The sequence below is a fragment of the Maylandia zebra genome, linkage group LG1 (assembly GCF_041146795.1).
Source record: "Maylandia zebra isolate NMK-2024a linkage group LG1, Mzebra_GT3a, whole genome shotgun sequence".
NCBI classification, from domain to species: Eukaryota; Metazoa; Chordata; class Actinopteri; order Cichliformes; family Cichlidae; genus Maylandia; species Maylandia zebra.
Genome location: NC_135167.1, coordinates 27,681,053 through 27,696,605, shown reverse-complemented (window position 1 = coordinate 27,696,605; position 15,553 = coordinate 27,681,053). Strand labels below are relative to the sequence as shown.

Genomic DNA, 15,553 nt, shown 5'->3' with positions numbered 1-15,553 from the left:
ATGCTTCAGTTGTTTAGAACCACTCTCAAGTGACAATTAGGTTGCTCTAAAGTCCAATCGTGCTCTTTTCTCCGTGTAAAAGCCGACAGCTGACACACCATTGGGGGCAGAGGAGGTTACTAATTCTCCATAATGTGCCCCAAACATACAGGGGACAAAAAAATGGAGTTTATTCCTCACTTTCTGTAATGGTAAATTATTACTTATAAAGTGCTTTTCTACAAGCCTCATTCACCCTGTCATAAAAGCACTTTTTTTTCCCCTCCACCTAAGTGCATTCATGCATACACTCACACTCCAGTGCATGCATCAGGGGCAACTTTGAGTTCAGTATCTTGCCCGAGGATGCTTTGACGTTCAGAGAAAAGTAAATGGTAAATGGCCTGTATTTGTATAGCGCTTTTCTAGTCCCTAAGGACCCCAAAAAGTAGCCGGGGAATCGATCCACCGACCTTCCGACTGGTTTACGACTCGCGCTATCTAATTAAAGTTAGTGCCGACATACAACGCTAACTGATTTATCCCCCTGTAATTAGTTAGCATGCATGTGAGTGGAGGGATGTCAGCTGAAGAGCCAAAATGGTGGATTACGTCAGTATTATGGTTTCATTCTCTTTTCTGTTTTTTTTCCTGTGTGCCCGTGCACACACACACGTCTGTATTGCAAGTATTGGTTATTTGTGCAGAAATGACATGAAACCATAGCGAGGCAGATTCAGTTTATTATGACTCTCATAATAATAATAATTTGATCCATCACTTTTATTGGGTATTCGGCCATTGGTAGAACCAAAGTGGCCGTCGGAGGAACAGCAGTTTTTGTCACGTTCCGCTGTCTTCATTTTTCAGCACCAGATGCTGCTGCTTGTTTTTATACTGTGACAGTGAGATAGAGATGTTTATTAAATATAAATGTGTCGTACTATCTTTGAAACAAAATGTAATCTTTAAGCCTCATCTTGATCTTGCTTTTTCTTCTCCCCAGCTTTTGCAGACCTCCCCAATCTTATGCAGCACTTGGACAACAACTTCAAGTATTGGAAAGGCCTGGATGAGAGGAAGCTGCACAGCCTGCGACCACCTCCCGAGTAGGTGCTGCAGTGTTTGTGCCCTGGGACTCTGTAATCTGAGGCAGACCTCCTCTCTCTCTCTTGGCTGGGGGGGGTCTCTCTCCCTGCCAGCCCAGCCAGCCAAGGGGCTTCCTCGCCTTCACTCTCCTGCTTCCGTAGCACACCGAGCGTCCACATGTCCGTCCATACAGAGAACCACAGAAGGACTTCCTTCCTGACAGGCAGTTGCAGCTGTAATGCTGCGGGCTTTACGAGCCTGTCGTACGCGAACTGTGACAAACAGACACGGACACGCAGCATCCTTACGAACTTCTTGTGCCTCTCAGGCAATCACAGTGTAGCTGGTCAAGTGACATGACTGAAAGAGGGTCGTTAGCGGTCTTCTGGCGAAGCACCCGTCCCTCCCCGATCGCCACGTGGGCACTCCTGTCTGCCTGTGAAGTTGTTGTTTGAGTAAAAACTGCTTGTTTACTGAAAAGACTCGATGGAAGCGTGGTCTGGATGAAAAAATGTATCTTTTCAAACCAGGCTGTGAAATCACTTTTGACCTCCATTCCTGTGCTCGCAGCAAGGCAGGACTGCTCTTTCAACCCCCTGGAGGTCACACCATGAAAGAACACTCCACTGCTTTCCTTTGTTTTGTTTGTTTGTTTGTTTTTGTTTTTGTTTTGGGGCAATATTCACACGTGTCCGAGAGAAACCCAACCAAGTTGACACATAGCTATCTTAGTAGACATGTGAGAGGAGATGCTTTCTTTATGGGTTGGGGGCGGTGGACCTTTCTCTTAGGCCACCGCTGAGAGACAAAAACCTCAACATCACAATCGTAGGTATCTAACTGCAGATGATTTGGTGTGTACATTTTTCTTAAGATGTTCCATATTTTCTATATAAAAATTCCTAAATGAATTAGTTGACGAGAACAAAATGAATTTATGAAGAGCGAGAAAAGCCAAAGCTAATGAAGACAAATACTACTATAACTCTCGAAAATTCACAATTATTATTCATATGAAGCATTACCATATTAAACTTTTTTTTTTAAATTTTTTTTTATCAAAAGTACAGTACCAGTTTGAATGAACACTTTTGTATTGCACTGTAAACAATATTAGAAATGTCTACGTCTCAGTGATTTGTCCAGGGATGGGATGTTGCATTGGAGAATAAGCTGTTATTGTTGATCATCGGGAGTTTGCGTGCGTGTGTGTGTGTGTGTGTGTGTGTGTGTGTGTGCGCGCATGCGCGTGTGGGTGTGTTTTGGTTGTTGCTGCGAGTGCGTGGGTGTATTCATTGCTGCAACAATCCCTTGCTCTTGGTTTAATGCTGTAAACCGCTCGACATTTGACAACAGCAGAAATATGTGAAAACATTTTGGACTTGAAAAATTTTGTCTCCCAGAAATTTTTGTATCTGGTTTATCCTACTGAAAAGACTGCCTTATTTTATACAATATTTATACAGTACATCCCACTGTGCAACTGCAACAGACATCTGGAGTTTTTATTATGACATAGTCAGAAGGTTATGTTCAAGGAAATCTCAATATTTTTATAGACAATGAATTTTACACTGGATTTGCAGCAAAAGAGATCAACCATTATAGCTATCTGAATACTTTTGAATGGGATGGTCACGCAGAGCATGTATACAGAGAACTAAATGGTTAAGAAGGATGTGGATCGCAGAGTTGTCTATCACTGTCTTTAAGCAGTCTCCTGGAGGCCACCTTGTATTGATTTTCTTTTTTCTTCTTCTTCTTCTTTGTTTTTGGATCAAACATCATTCTATTTTGGCCACTTGTCCAACATCCTTCTGCACAGACCCAGGGAACAGCTTTTTGTTCAAGGTTGGATTCAGATTAGGATACTAATATATGTTAAAGATTGTCGCTTATTAAGAATATTTCCTCTTTAAACAGTATATTAAATGCCATAACAGCTAAGCAAATGGTGGTTAACAAGATGCGCTGACCACGATTATCGTTGTTTCTCTCAAATGACAGAAATGTACACGCAATCAGGGGATTTGTTTGTTCCTTCTGATACACATTGGTCTGAAGGCACGGAAAAAAAAATTAGAAACTATTCAATGAAAAATAAAATAATGTCAATTATATATTTAATGTCTATGATTCAATGCCTTTTTTCTTTTTGACTTGCTCATTTATTTCATGCCTGCAGTAAGACTCTGTGTCTGCCTCTTCAGGTTACTTCCATTAGTTTATTCTTTTCTTTTGACTTAATTTAAATAAAAGGTTTTCAACATTTTGTGAAGCATCTCAAACTACATGGCAGCCGGATAACACCCCGTGTGACACACTTCAATATAGTATAAAATAGTGAAAAAACAAACACAGTAACATGTGACTGAGGCTACTTTTTTCTGTAGCACTTTCTTTTTAATCTACAAACCTCGAGGAAAAATAAGACACGTGTAAGATTCTTATTTTCATTTTCTTTTTGATCCTCCCACATATGGTTAAAACGGGACTTTTTAACTCTGGTTCAAAGTACATACTCCTTAATTATTTTTTTAAGCTGCTTCATTGAGGTATTGGAGAAAGAACACGGTCTTGCTGGTTGGTAGGAAATGGAAAATAAACAACAGTCTTCAGTGTTTACATCACTTAGCCGACCCATATATCCACCACAACCTCCTCCCTTCAAGGTTTTGCCTTTTTACAGACAATGTAGTTCAACTTCCAACTTCTTTCCCAGCACATGGGAGTCAATAAGTCACACTGCTGCTGCTAGAGATCCTTGTCAGCTAAATATAAACACGGGTCATTTAAAGTTCATCCTCTTCCTCTTTAACAGTGTTACAAACTGTTAATTTCTATAGAAACTGCTCATAACACACACTTAATCCATGCTGTTTGTGTGAACAGGTGAATATGTGTGGGATGGGGTTGTTGTTGTTTTTTTGGTTTTTTTTGGCTACATTGAACATAGTCTCCAAGTCCTTAAAGGAAATGCATGAAGGCTGCCAGTTCTTACTGTCTGTGCCTAAAGTACAGTTATACTAGCTGTCTGTTTAACAAAACTGACCCATATATAGCCTGTCTGACGGATGTATTGCCTGGTTACTATATACAGGCACTAAACATTGAGCTGCAGGTACAAGCATACACACAACAATGACAGGACGGTTTGTGCATGGTAATATTGGCAGCAGAAATATGGCACTAAATTTTCATAATGTCTCTCTTGTAGACACAATAAGGTACGCAACGCGAGCAAATGCGGAACTGTACAAAAAGACAGACATGTTGTATTTGATGCTTTCGGCCTGAGATTGCATGCAAAATGGGAAAATAAGCGCTTTGTGTTCGCGCTGTCCTTGGTTTAAGATGCTGGGGGGAGAAAAAAATAAACTTTTTAATGTGTTTCTTTTCTTTTACTTTATTTTAAATCAACAGGCTAGCATAACGCTACGTTAACCAGGTGAGCCTTGATTTGTTATGAAGCGTACTGAAAGTGAGAGAGACTCTTCCAGAACACGAGGACAGCTCCGCTTCCGCCAAGTCAGACTTTGCGACAAGTCGTCAGAAGAAATCGCCGGAGCAGGAGAGAAAGAAGACCGATGGCTAAGGCCGTGTAGCTTTTGTACTGTATCCGAAAACTAGTATCAATTTACTATCTATTTAGTGGAGTTGTGCTATGTCTTCAGGAATGACGGGGCAAACACCGTGAGTGTCTGTTTAGTTTGTTAGAACTGAGTAGTCGTTACACAAGCTAACGCCACACTGCAGAGTTCACCGAACAGTAAGCTAGTGTTTGTTAGCTTAATCTGCTAACTGCCAGCACTACCATGGCCTGTTAGTAAAAGTTAGATTGCAGGGTGTTATTTGACGCTAAAAAAAATTCAACAACATACATGGGTTACTCTGCGCTTATGTGTTCAGTGTACACCAAAATTATATTTTATTGGAAAAACTCGTGAAACCGTATCGTAACTTGATAGCTAGCTAGCTTAGCTCTCGGCGTCTGATAGCTTAGCAATGACTAACGCCGTCTTATTTGCTAATATGTTAGCTAACAGCTTCTACCGTTACCAGAATCCACAGATTTTACACACGAAAGATTGTTAAAACATTGAAATGCACCGGTATGACAGATGTCTAGTAACGCGGAATACGATTGGCTAAAATAAACAGCTATTCACCACGTTTACTGTTTAGCATCATCAGCGAAGTGTTAGGCAATTTGTCTTGTGATACCACAATGTATTAGTGTACGGTATCTAAACAGATCGTTATAGCACAGACAAAATGTTGTGCCGATACTTTAAATTCCAATGACTGGTTTGGACAGTGGTAATATGGGTGCTCATGTAGTATTTCTCAGGCTGTCCTTAGGTTAAAATACCTAGTCCCCTTTTATTTGACGTCACGGAGTTGTTTTTTGTTTATATTTATTTTAGGCAAATAATAATAATAACTTTATTTGCGTAACACGTGTCAAAACAAAGTATTTCCCAAGACATAATGGAAAACATTTAGGAAGAAATAAAGATGAAAAAGCGTTAGGTATAGGAATACTGTCAATAAATAATTTGATAAACTTGGATTGTTATAGTATTATAGTTATAGTATGTTATATGTTATAGTATATCTTTTTTTCAGGTGCCTAACCAGCCGTTGGGATAAGCCAGCCCAGCCTAAACAGAGTGTAGACATACACCAGCAGAAGAGCAGTGAAAATGCAGCCCACCCTATCTCATTGTCAGGAGTCGTTTCTGGACCAAACAGCACAGTTTCCCAGGCACCAGAAACGGGAGGAAAATCTCCTCAGGGAGGAGTTGAAATGGCTGCAGCAATGGCTGCTAAAATAAATGCTATGTTGATGGCAAAAGGAAAGCTGTTGACTCCTCCACCATTACTTGCAAAGGTGTGCAGTTAGAGAGCTGCTTTGAATAACTGTATCATGTATGTTTTTGTCGTTATTAATGGAGTTTAAGTTTTCTGTGTTATTTCATATATTTTAGACTCCTCCAAGTGTGCCTGTGCCAGCTGTTACAGAAGAGATGGTGGTCACTGAAGTCGACATAAATGATGTACCACTCAACTGCAGGGACCTTCTTACTAAAGGCAAAACACAGGAGGAGGTTGGTGGAAAGTGACCATAGCAGTGTTCCATTTAACACTTTTGTCACACTTTAAGAACTTTTAAAACAAGTTGTCTCTTAAAATATCTTTTTTTTTTTCTTTTTTAAAATCTTCTTTTACCTTTTTCAGATTCGACAGTTTAGTGGAGCCATCGTTTCAACAAAAGGTCATTTCATGACAGAAACTGAAAAGGGAATAGCAGCAGGGTATGTGTTTCAAGTCTTAATACTTTGTTTCTGCAAAAGTAGACCCCCCCCCCCTTCCCACCCATTTGCATATTGTGTCTTAAGAAAATCTACATTAATTATTTACTAGAATAGTGAAGTTCATCTAATAAAAGTAAACAGACAAACCTGAATTAATGAGTTTTGCAGTGATAAAGAGTGTAAAATGTTGTCCATGACCGATTTTCTTTCCTTTAGACAAAGACCTTTGTATTTGCACGTTCAGGGAAAGACCCAAGAACAAGTCAACAGTAAGTAGCACATTTTATTGGCTTAATATGCTGAGGCTGACATCATCTAATGTAATTCACAAATGTCACAGCATGTAACAATTGATGTGGCAGATGCTCAAATATTGGTCACTTTTCTTTGCAACAGAGGCTGTAATCAGGATAAAGGAGATCATCTCTGAGGATGTGATGAGGACCTCAGCAGCCTCGGGGGGACAGCAGGTGCCTGTAATTCCACCGCTCACTCTCTACCCTCAGCCGCCTCGACCTGTCGTTCCTTCTACTGTGCCACGGATGCCCAATACCACTTCAGTGCCAGCCCAGGGTCATCGACCAGCAGCTCCTCATTTAGGGGTAGGCAGATGATTAAAAAATAAAGTCAAATTTGTGTGAACTCATCAAACCCTAAATATCAACAACTTGATCTTTAATTTTGTTATTTATGTCTCCTTAAGTATTGGACAAAGACAGATAAGCTGTACATTGTAACCAAAGGTTCAAGACTAACAGTGCTTAGTGAGAAAGATTCTGTAGTCAGGCAGTAAACTGAGGGACACACAGTAGTAGGATTGTTTATTTGGGTGTATAACAATGCTACATTACTCAAAACCTAAGATAAAGTTAGGGTTATGAAATATAAAATTAATTATGCAGACTAGGTTATTGGGAGTGGAGGTAAAGAAAGTGAAGCAAGTGGAGACTATGTTGCTTTCACTGATACCTGCCTCCAAAATTAAGGAGCAGAGAGAACGTCCCTGGTCTACAGTGAAAAGCCTTGGATTACTGCATCTGCTTACAAAGCACTTTTGCCTAATGTCAAGCATGATTTCACTAAACAGCCATAAGGTACATGGTATTGGTAAGGTAACCATGTCTTTATTTCTCTTCAGAGTTTTGTGCACACAAAGATTTTTGTGGGTCTGGACCAAGCGTTGCCTTCATTCAATGTGAAAGAAAAGGTTGAGGGTCCAGCAGGTTCGTACCTGAGTCACATCCAGACAGAGACGGGAGCTCGAGTCTTCCTCAGAGGAAAAGGTTCTGGCTACATAGAACAGGCATCGAAACGAGAGTCCTTTGAACCTCTTTATGTCTACATCAGGTATGTTCATTCTAATTGGAAGAGTCGTTAAATGACATATACACACATTCAGTATGTGCTGTGTGGTTTCAGTGTTAGAGCCCTGCTTGCAGATGAATGGTCGTTTGCTGCATGGCTTTTGCTAGTTTTACTAACCTGATGAACGCTGCGCATCTGCAGCATGTGCTAAATGGTTCAGGTGTAGGCCAGAGTTGTGTCTCTTCAGATCATTGATGTGGGAGAGATCCAGAGGCACAGAATTCATCCAAGGAGATTTCTGCTTTTTGAAAAGACAAAACTTTCTGTAGAAACTGGAAAAACAGTTTTAATGACGTAAATCCTGTAAATTACCTTTCCTATTGCTATTCCAACAGTCTAGCAGCTTATTTTTGTTTTTTCTTTGCCAGTGAGTTGAGCTAGCACGTATTAAGCACAAGTTTTAAAGGTTATGGCACAGTGTTGGCTTCACAGTTGGTCTATGTAATGATAATATGTGGCTTTAGTCCTTTACTAAGTCTGTTACATCCTGTTTAACAATGGACCTTTGTTACAGCCACCCAAATGCAGCTGGATTGGAATCGGCAAAGAAACTCACAGAGAGTCTCCTGGAAACCGTAAGTACACACTGTTATCACTGTATTTGTGTCAGAGGGGATTTGTATTGCATGAAAGTCTTACAGGAGGTGTAAGAAAGTGAAGCTACTAAAGCGTATAGTTTTCACTGATACCCACCTCCAAAAGTGAAAGTGGTAGTGTGAACCACCTGATCTCCAGAGATAGGTTTTGAGTGCTCTGCACCTACCCACAAAACTTTCTGATTATGGAGCTGCAGTTTTGTCTGGTTCATTACATCATTTTAATGTTTCTTTCATTCTTTAGGTGAGAGCTGAGCATGCACGTATGGTGTCGATATACACAGCCACGGGCTCGACACAGTGTGAGTATTCTTCTTAAGTCTTGTAACTAAACAGGCAAATTCCAACAGGGTGACCAAATGTAAGGTACTGACTAACTTCGTTCTCCTTGTGGTAATTAATCCTCCCGTGACGTCTTTAGTGGCTCAGCAATTGCTTGAAATAGTAGGTCACAGTTGTCAAAACACCCTGTTATTGATCCATGTGATATGTGCTATTAACTCAGGGTTCTATACTTTCATTTCAGCATACGCAGTACATGGATTTCCACCTAATAGCAATTACTCTAGCCAGGGGTCCTGGTATAACTACCCAGCAAATGGGTATGCTGGCGGCTATTCAGCGTATCCAGGAGCCACTGGTTATTGGAGTAAGGCAAATGGTCCCCCAAGTCATTCTAACTTGTCGACAAACCCTCCATCTTCTCAGGCAATGGTTCAGTATCCGGTGTGTCCTAGGAAACCGCATCCCTATCTTGTTCAGGTAATTATAAAAGTCTAAAGCTGCCACTACTTAAAGTTCCCATTTATTAGTCAGCTGATTTAGAGTGCTACATTTTTAATTGCTTGTTGGAAGAGCCATCAAAAACTGTGACATCATATAGCTAAAACCACTGAATAGATTAATCAGTTTCCAGTTTCAGTGCAAGTTTACACTAGAAGTGCAATAAGACATGAAAGTCATCGAGGTCTTTAGGAGGAGTTTTAGTTCTCTTAAAGTCCTGTGGCAGCATCAATGTGTATGTGTTGGTTTTGCCCTACCCAAGGATCCAAGCAGCAGTGAGACAGTGGAGCCTGAAGGATCTTTAAATACCCCCCCTGACTCAGGAAGTCCCAAGCATCAATTCCAGGAGGGGGCTAAGGATGAAAAGGTTAGCTGAAAAGTAACATCTGTACATATCACTAATAGATAATTCTGCCCATTTTAACATGACCATTACTCACCGATAAACCTGTCTGAATTGCAGCTGATTAGTCCATCTGGTTTTAAACAGAGAAGCTTCAGGCATCACTGCTAAACAACCAACATTGGACAGAATTACACATAATTATAGCTCATGAAATTATTGTATGAAAATATTAGTTTCAGTTTGTTCAGCATAAATACTGACCGTCTCTTTTGCTTTGTTTTCCCAGTTAGTTGTTTACCAAATTACACAAGTGTTTAAGCTGAAAGTTATTGTCTGTAATACAAATGGCCATCAAACGGAGCTAAGCAGTGTTTTTTGATCACAGACATTAGTTTCATCTGTATCACTGTGTTAATTTAAAAAAAAAAAAAAAAAAGATTAATACGGGGAGGGGATCTGTGACTTCTGCCATTGCTATTTGTGTTTTCGGATTTTCAATGGTGTCAGAAATATAGGCAATCACTATTGTGCTAATAAAACACCAGCAGTTCCACTCTACATGTGCATGATCATTTAGAGCCCATGCTGGAAAAAGTGTGTGTTAAAATTAGGGGTGCAACAATACTCGGATCGATATTGAACTGTTCGATACAGTGCTTTCGGTTCGGTACGCATATGTATCGAACAATACAAAATTTTTCATTTATTTTATCAACTTTACTTCTGACGATGCTGTCTGTGTTGAGCGCTCAGTGGATCTGCACTCGACAGTGCAGCCTAGGCAGAGTAGTCGAACGCAGATTCACTGAGCGCAGGGCAAGCTAGTGAGACAGAAGTTAAGCTGTCGTTGCAACATGGCAAATTGAACCTCCCCCACCCTCATTCAGATCTGGCGTTTGGAACTATTTTGGTTTTCATGTGACGTATGACCCTGAAGGTCAGCACGTCATGGACAAAAGTAAAACAGTATGTTGGATGTGCCACGCAATGCTCAATTACATGGTGGGAACTAGTGTGTTAGCGCAGTTAGCTCGTTAACGTGTTGGCCGTCCAGCCCCATGCACGGGGCGATCCACGGTAGCTCGTTAACGGAGATTTGCGGTGTTGTGGAGTTAACGTCATTTCAACGAGATTAACGCTGACAGCACTAGTGGGGAACACAACGAATATGACTGCACATTTACTCCGACATCATCCTAGTGCAAAGACAAGTGGAAGCAGACAAAAACAACAAGCACGCATGCTACAAACTTTACCCTAGACAGCTGTTAGCACATGATTCTCCTTATGGGGACCTGATATGTTTAATATGCTGCTGAGGGTATAGCCCAGAAGAAGTGTATAGTATAGCTTTTATTTTGGAAAGAGCCATTTCTCTGTAATAAACTCTCTTTTCCAAAGATGAGTGATTTCTCGATCAGATAAAAAAAAATTTTTATTACTTTGTTGTTTCAGCAACATTAAATTTAAAAACTGTACTTTTGAGTTAAAATATATATTTATAATTTTAATAAATGACAAATTAAAAAGGCATGAACATTTTTTTTTTTTGTATTGAAAAAATATCGAACCGTGACACCAAAGTATCGAACCGAACCGTGAATTTTGTGTATCGTTGCACCCCTAGTTAAAGTATGTCCTATTATAGGCCAAACTCGAAACTTCCGTTTTTATCAAAAATTTTAGAGAAAGCAGTCTGTCTTCAAATACAGGCTTACTTAGTTGCAAATAATATTACTGACAAATACCAGTCTGACTTTAAGCCACACCATAGCACTGAAATGGCCCTTCTAAGAGTCTATAATGATCTTCTTGTATTTGCTGACTCTAGTCGCCCTGCCGTTTTAGTTTTATTGGATCTGTCTTCACCCTTTCACATGGTTGATCATAATATACTCTTGAGGAGGCTAGAGCATGTTGTAGGCATCAAGGGTTCTGCCCTTAACTGGTTTAATTCTTACCTCACAGATAGATCCTTCTCTGTTGTGATGGGAGGATACTCTTCCTCTGTTGCCCCTCTCTGTTGTGGTGTGCCCCAGGGGTCTGTATTGGGCCCTCTATTATTCTCTTTGTGTATGCTACCCTTGGGCTCCATATTTGAAAAATACAATATTTCTTATCACTTTTACACTGATGACATTCAAATCTATCGTCAACTGACTGATGATTTGTCAGCATCATTGAACTCCCTGTACGATTGCCTGAGAGAGGTTAAAGATTGGCTGTCAGATAATTCTCTCATTTTAAATGAGAAAAAAACTGAAGTTACGGTGTTCGACAGCCATATTCCTTGAGACCAGCTTGTTGCCCTGCTGGGGCCCCTAGCTAACTGTCTCTCTGATTCTATGCGTAACCTGGGTGTCTATTTGGATAGCTCCTTTAAGCTTGATAAGCAAGTATCATCTGTAGTTAAATCTGTTTTTGGTTTTTTTTTTTTGGTTTTTTTCCAACTGCGCCAGATTTCTAAAGCTAAGCATTATATACCACACAGGGACCTGGAAAAACTTATCCACGCTTTTGTGACCTCCAGGTTAGATTACTGTAATTCTCTCTACTGTTCTCTCTTCAAAGGCTGCGACTCGTTCAGAATGCTGCGGCTCGCCTTCTTACTGGAACTAGAAAATTTGACCCTATTACTCCGGGTCTTGTTGATCTACACTGCTTACCAATCAAATATCGCATTGAGCTTAAAATCTTGCTACTCACTTTTAAAATCCTGAATAACATTGCGCCCGGCTACCTCACTGACCTCCTCAATCTGTACACTCCTTGTCGTGCATTAAGATCATCAGGTCAATTACTCCTGGCCCAACCTAAGTTTAGACTGAAGACCATAGGCGATCATGCCTTTGCTTCAGCTGAACAAAACCTTTGGAATAGCCTCCCTGCTTCTATTCGAGCCATGGACTCTATCCAATCCTTTAAATCAAGATTAAAAGCATATCTATTTGACTTGGCTTTCCTGACCAGTTAATACCCTTTTAAATCTTTTAAATTTTACACTTTTAAATCTTTTAAGTTTTATTAAATTTATTATTTTATTATTAATTTTACTGCTGTTTTTGTCTTCTTAGCAGATTTTGTATTTATCTAACTCTTCTGGTCTGTTAGTGCCTCTATGCTGTCTGTGCTTGTGCCCGATTTGTACCCTGTTATTGACTTATGCTGACTCTCCATATTACTGTGAAGCACTTTGGTGTGCCTTCGGGTTTTTAAATGTGCTATATAAATAAAATTGTATTGTACTAACAACATGTTCCAATTAGGAAGATAACATTAGATTACTGTTCAGTAAAGATGTGAAAAGTACAACAGGTTTGTTTTGGGGTTTTTTTGTTTTTGTTTGATTGCATTTGGCCACAACTTTGGCTTGGATGAAAAACTGATCATGTTTTATCAGTGCTCAGTTCAAAAACAAACTTTATTGAAGCTGTAGTGCCTATTATCTCCCATCAAAAGCACTTTGGGTTGTAATTTATAAGCAGATTTCTCTCTAGTTGCTCCCTACTATAGATCTGCCTTTAAATTCAGATATTTTAAAATAGAATATTAAAGATTTTAATGCCTTAGTCCATGCAAGAGGTCTGTGTTATACAGCGGGGGAAATATTAATTTGATCCCCTGCTTGAATTTGTTAGCTGGCTCACTTAGAAACTGCATAAAAGTTCTGAAATGATTTACATGTAGATGAGTGAAATGAATATTTGATCTCAAAGTATAGTTTGACAGTAGTAAGATGTGTCTTTGTAGTTTGTCACCATGTTTGCACTGTTGTTTGGTCTTGCTCATGATGGTGGACAGGTTTAAATTGAAGTAACTGGACAGGTTTGCTTGATACACATAATGAGTTGAATGAGATCAGGAGTAATTATTTGTCATCTCTGTGCCACACAGCCTATCTGTGGGATCCGGGTTTTATGGGATAGTCTATTGAATAGTTGTTTTTTTTTTCCTGGTTTCTCTCCATTACATTGGAACTACCATAAAAATTAGCAACTGTTCATTTCTTTGTAAGTGAGCAAACTTGCTGGATCTTGTTGCAGCCTTAGCTGAGTATCAAAATAACTTGAAGCAAATGGGAAGCTCTGAGTGTCTTCCAAGGTTTTCACATGCTAAAATAATTTTCTTTTGAGACAAGCTTTTTCTTTTGAAAGTTTGTAAAAAGGCTTGAATGTTCTGTCTTTTTAGCCCTACGCCATCTCTCCAGAGGGTCCAACTCATCAGGAGTCCACCCTTCCTGCACCCAGTGTTGGCGAGGAGAAAGAAGTAGAAAGGTCTGCTCATAGATCATTGTTTTTCCCTTGTTCTTCATGAGTCTTGTGTAGCGTAGATATTCATATTTTTCTCTGTTCAGGTTTCTGATGCCTCCCCCGCCACCTCCCTGCGTGGCTCCCGCCGCTGTTGCACGCAAAAGGCCAAGAGATGCCGTGACGGATGATCCAGCGAGTCTGCCCAGCAGCACCGCGTCATTGGGTATGCTGTTCTTTATTTCCTAATACTCTGAGAGCCTGAGTACTCAGATATTTCTTCTGTGGTGTTGTCTGTTACATGAAATGGCATCTCCCCCCCGTGGAGCAATGGGGGAGGAGTGGAGACCTGTGTGAAACCTTCCGCTGGTGAAACTCACTAACATGCTCTTCTTGTATATGTTTTTTGTCTTTCCCTTGTTTTCTCTCTCAACATGTGTCCCTGGACCTGCCTGTTATGGATGTGTGATCTGCTGCCGTTTCATTTGATATCTTCCCTCCCCCTGGCTGTGGATCAAACGAACTCAAAAACCACCGCTAATATGGGGCTCCTCAATGGGTTTCCTTTTTGTTTTCTTCTCCTGCTTTGTCTACTCCCCTTCTCTTTTCTCTTTTTCTCTTGCTCATATCTCCCACCTTTCTTCTACTTCTCTCTCTCTCTCTCCATTTTTCTTTTTTTCCTTTATTGTGCTCTTGCAGGTGTTCAAGACGAGGTGTGCGAGAAGAAGCCTAAAGTGTTCAGTGATACATCAGGGTTAGTGCCCTATGGAGGGGATTCCTCCGATGAAGAGGAGGAGAGGAGCCGTAGCAGTAAGACAGATAACTCATAACCTCTGCCCCGTCCCATCCCCACTGTCCAGGACATTCATAGACCACATTCAGTAGATCAGCAAGTTTCACAAACTCAAACCGCATCAAAGGAAAAGTCCACCCTTGTATCATACACTGTTCTGGCATGTTACACCACATTTACTACAAAGACAAATATATTTGCTGACAACTGCCTTCGCACAAAGCAGGGGAGAGTCCTTTTTATTCTTCCGTTTTTCAGAACAGATGCATTTTTAATTTTAAGCTCTGTCAGGATCTTGGAGACAGTTCTTTGAAAGTTTGTGTACCCCTTTTACTATTGACATACCTTTTAGATCAGGTAGCCAACCTTCAAAGCCCATCGGTCTTCATACAGCATTCGTAACATGCTTTTAAAAAAAGGACACACGTGGAAATAGAAGGTTTTTTGGGGGGGGAGTAAAGTAAGGGGGGGGCGTATTCAAACTTTCTGCTGCCTATGTAGAAAATGTAAATATAGAAGTCTAGATGCGAACTATTTCAGCGTCAGTGTGGATTTATGTTAAAATGTCACACCTCTTTGGGCTACATTTGTGGGTTTTTTATTTTCTTTTTATGAAATAGTGATCTGATTGCAAATTCAAACACATCATCATTAGCCACTTTATACAGTGTGTGGAAGTATTCTGGGTGGACTTTCCTTCTACATATGTGAATATAGTTGTATTATAATTTCAATTGGTTTTTTTCCCCCTTTCATTTTTTTTCTCAAATGCATTTTTTTTTTTTTTTTTTTTTTTTTTTTTTGGTGGGAGCGCAAAGAAAAGACAGCTCCTTATTTCCCCCTTTGGACTTAAACACTCAAGTCTGCTGCAGTCACAGGTGGTTTAAATATTGTACAATTTAGTGAAACCTTTTCTTATCTTGGAAAATGGTGTATGCCTGTTCCCATGGAATACTATAATAAAAACATTTGAAAGCAGTGTGTTGTCTTTAGTGAGAAAGTTCAGTTTTTAATGGAGATTGGCGTTACAAACATTG

General features: G+C 40.0%; 2 protein-coding genes across 2 annotated transcripts in view; both read left to right on the top strand.

The window, feature by feature from the left end:
* The window catches only part of pde8a (phosphodiesterase 8A), a 54,467-nt gene extending 51,279 nt beyond the window's left edge, over positions 1–3,188 (top strand). Inside the window, exon 22 of the mRNA XM_004543454.5 lies at positions 986–3,188. Coding sequence (XP_004543511.1) covers positions 986–1,092 — 107 coding nt within the window. The 3' untranslated portion in view covers positions 1,093–3,188. The remainder of the gene's footprint in view (positions 1–985) is intronic.
* A 1,368-nt stretch (positions 3,189–4,556) lies between these two features.
* Positions 4,557–15,494, top strand: LOC101487895 (KH homology domain-containing protein 4). Its single transcript, XM_004543453.4, has 14 exons — positions 4,557–4,761; positions 5,698–5,962; positions 6,060–6,179; positions 6,310–6,386; positions 6,603–6,655; positions 6,783–6,988; positions 7,525–7,733; positions 8,266–8,326; positions 8,592–8,649; positions 8,874–9,109; positions 9,393–9,497; positions 13,665–13,750; positions 13,831–13,949; positions 14,423–15,494. Exons 1-14 carry the CDS (start codon positions 4,733–4,735, stop codon positions 14,551–14,553), a joined length of 1,755 nt encoding a protein of 584 aa, XP_004543510.1. The 5' UTR covers positions 4,557–4,732; the 3' UTR covers positions 14,554–15,494.
* The last annotated feature ends 59 nt before the right edge of the window (positions 15,495–15,553 follow it).

What these genes read in the sequence shown, in the direction of transcription:
- LOC101487895 (XM_004543453.4), top strand. Translation starts at nt 4,733, where the DNA reads ATGTCTTCAGGAATGACGGGGCAAACACC. An exon ending in CAGAGAGTCTCCTGGAAACC is followed by an intron (nt 8,327 to 8,591) that starts GTAAGTACACAC and finishes TTCATTCTTTAG; the next exon opens with GTGAGAGCTGAGCATGCACG. An exon ending in CAGCAGCACCGCGTCATTGG is followed by an intron (nt 13,950 to 14,422) that starts GTATGCTGTTCT and finishes GTGCTCTTGCAG; the next exon opens with GTGTTCAAGACGAGGTGTGC.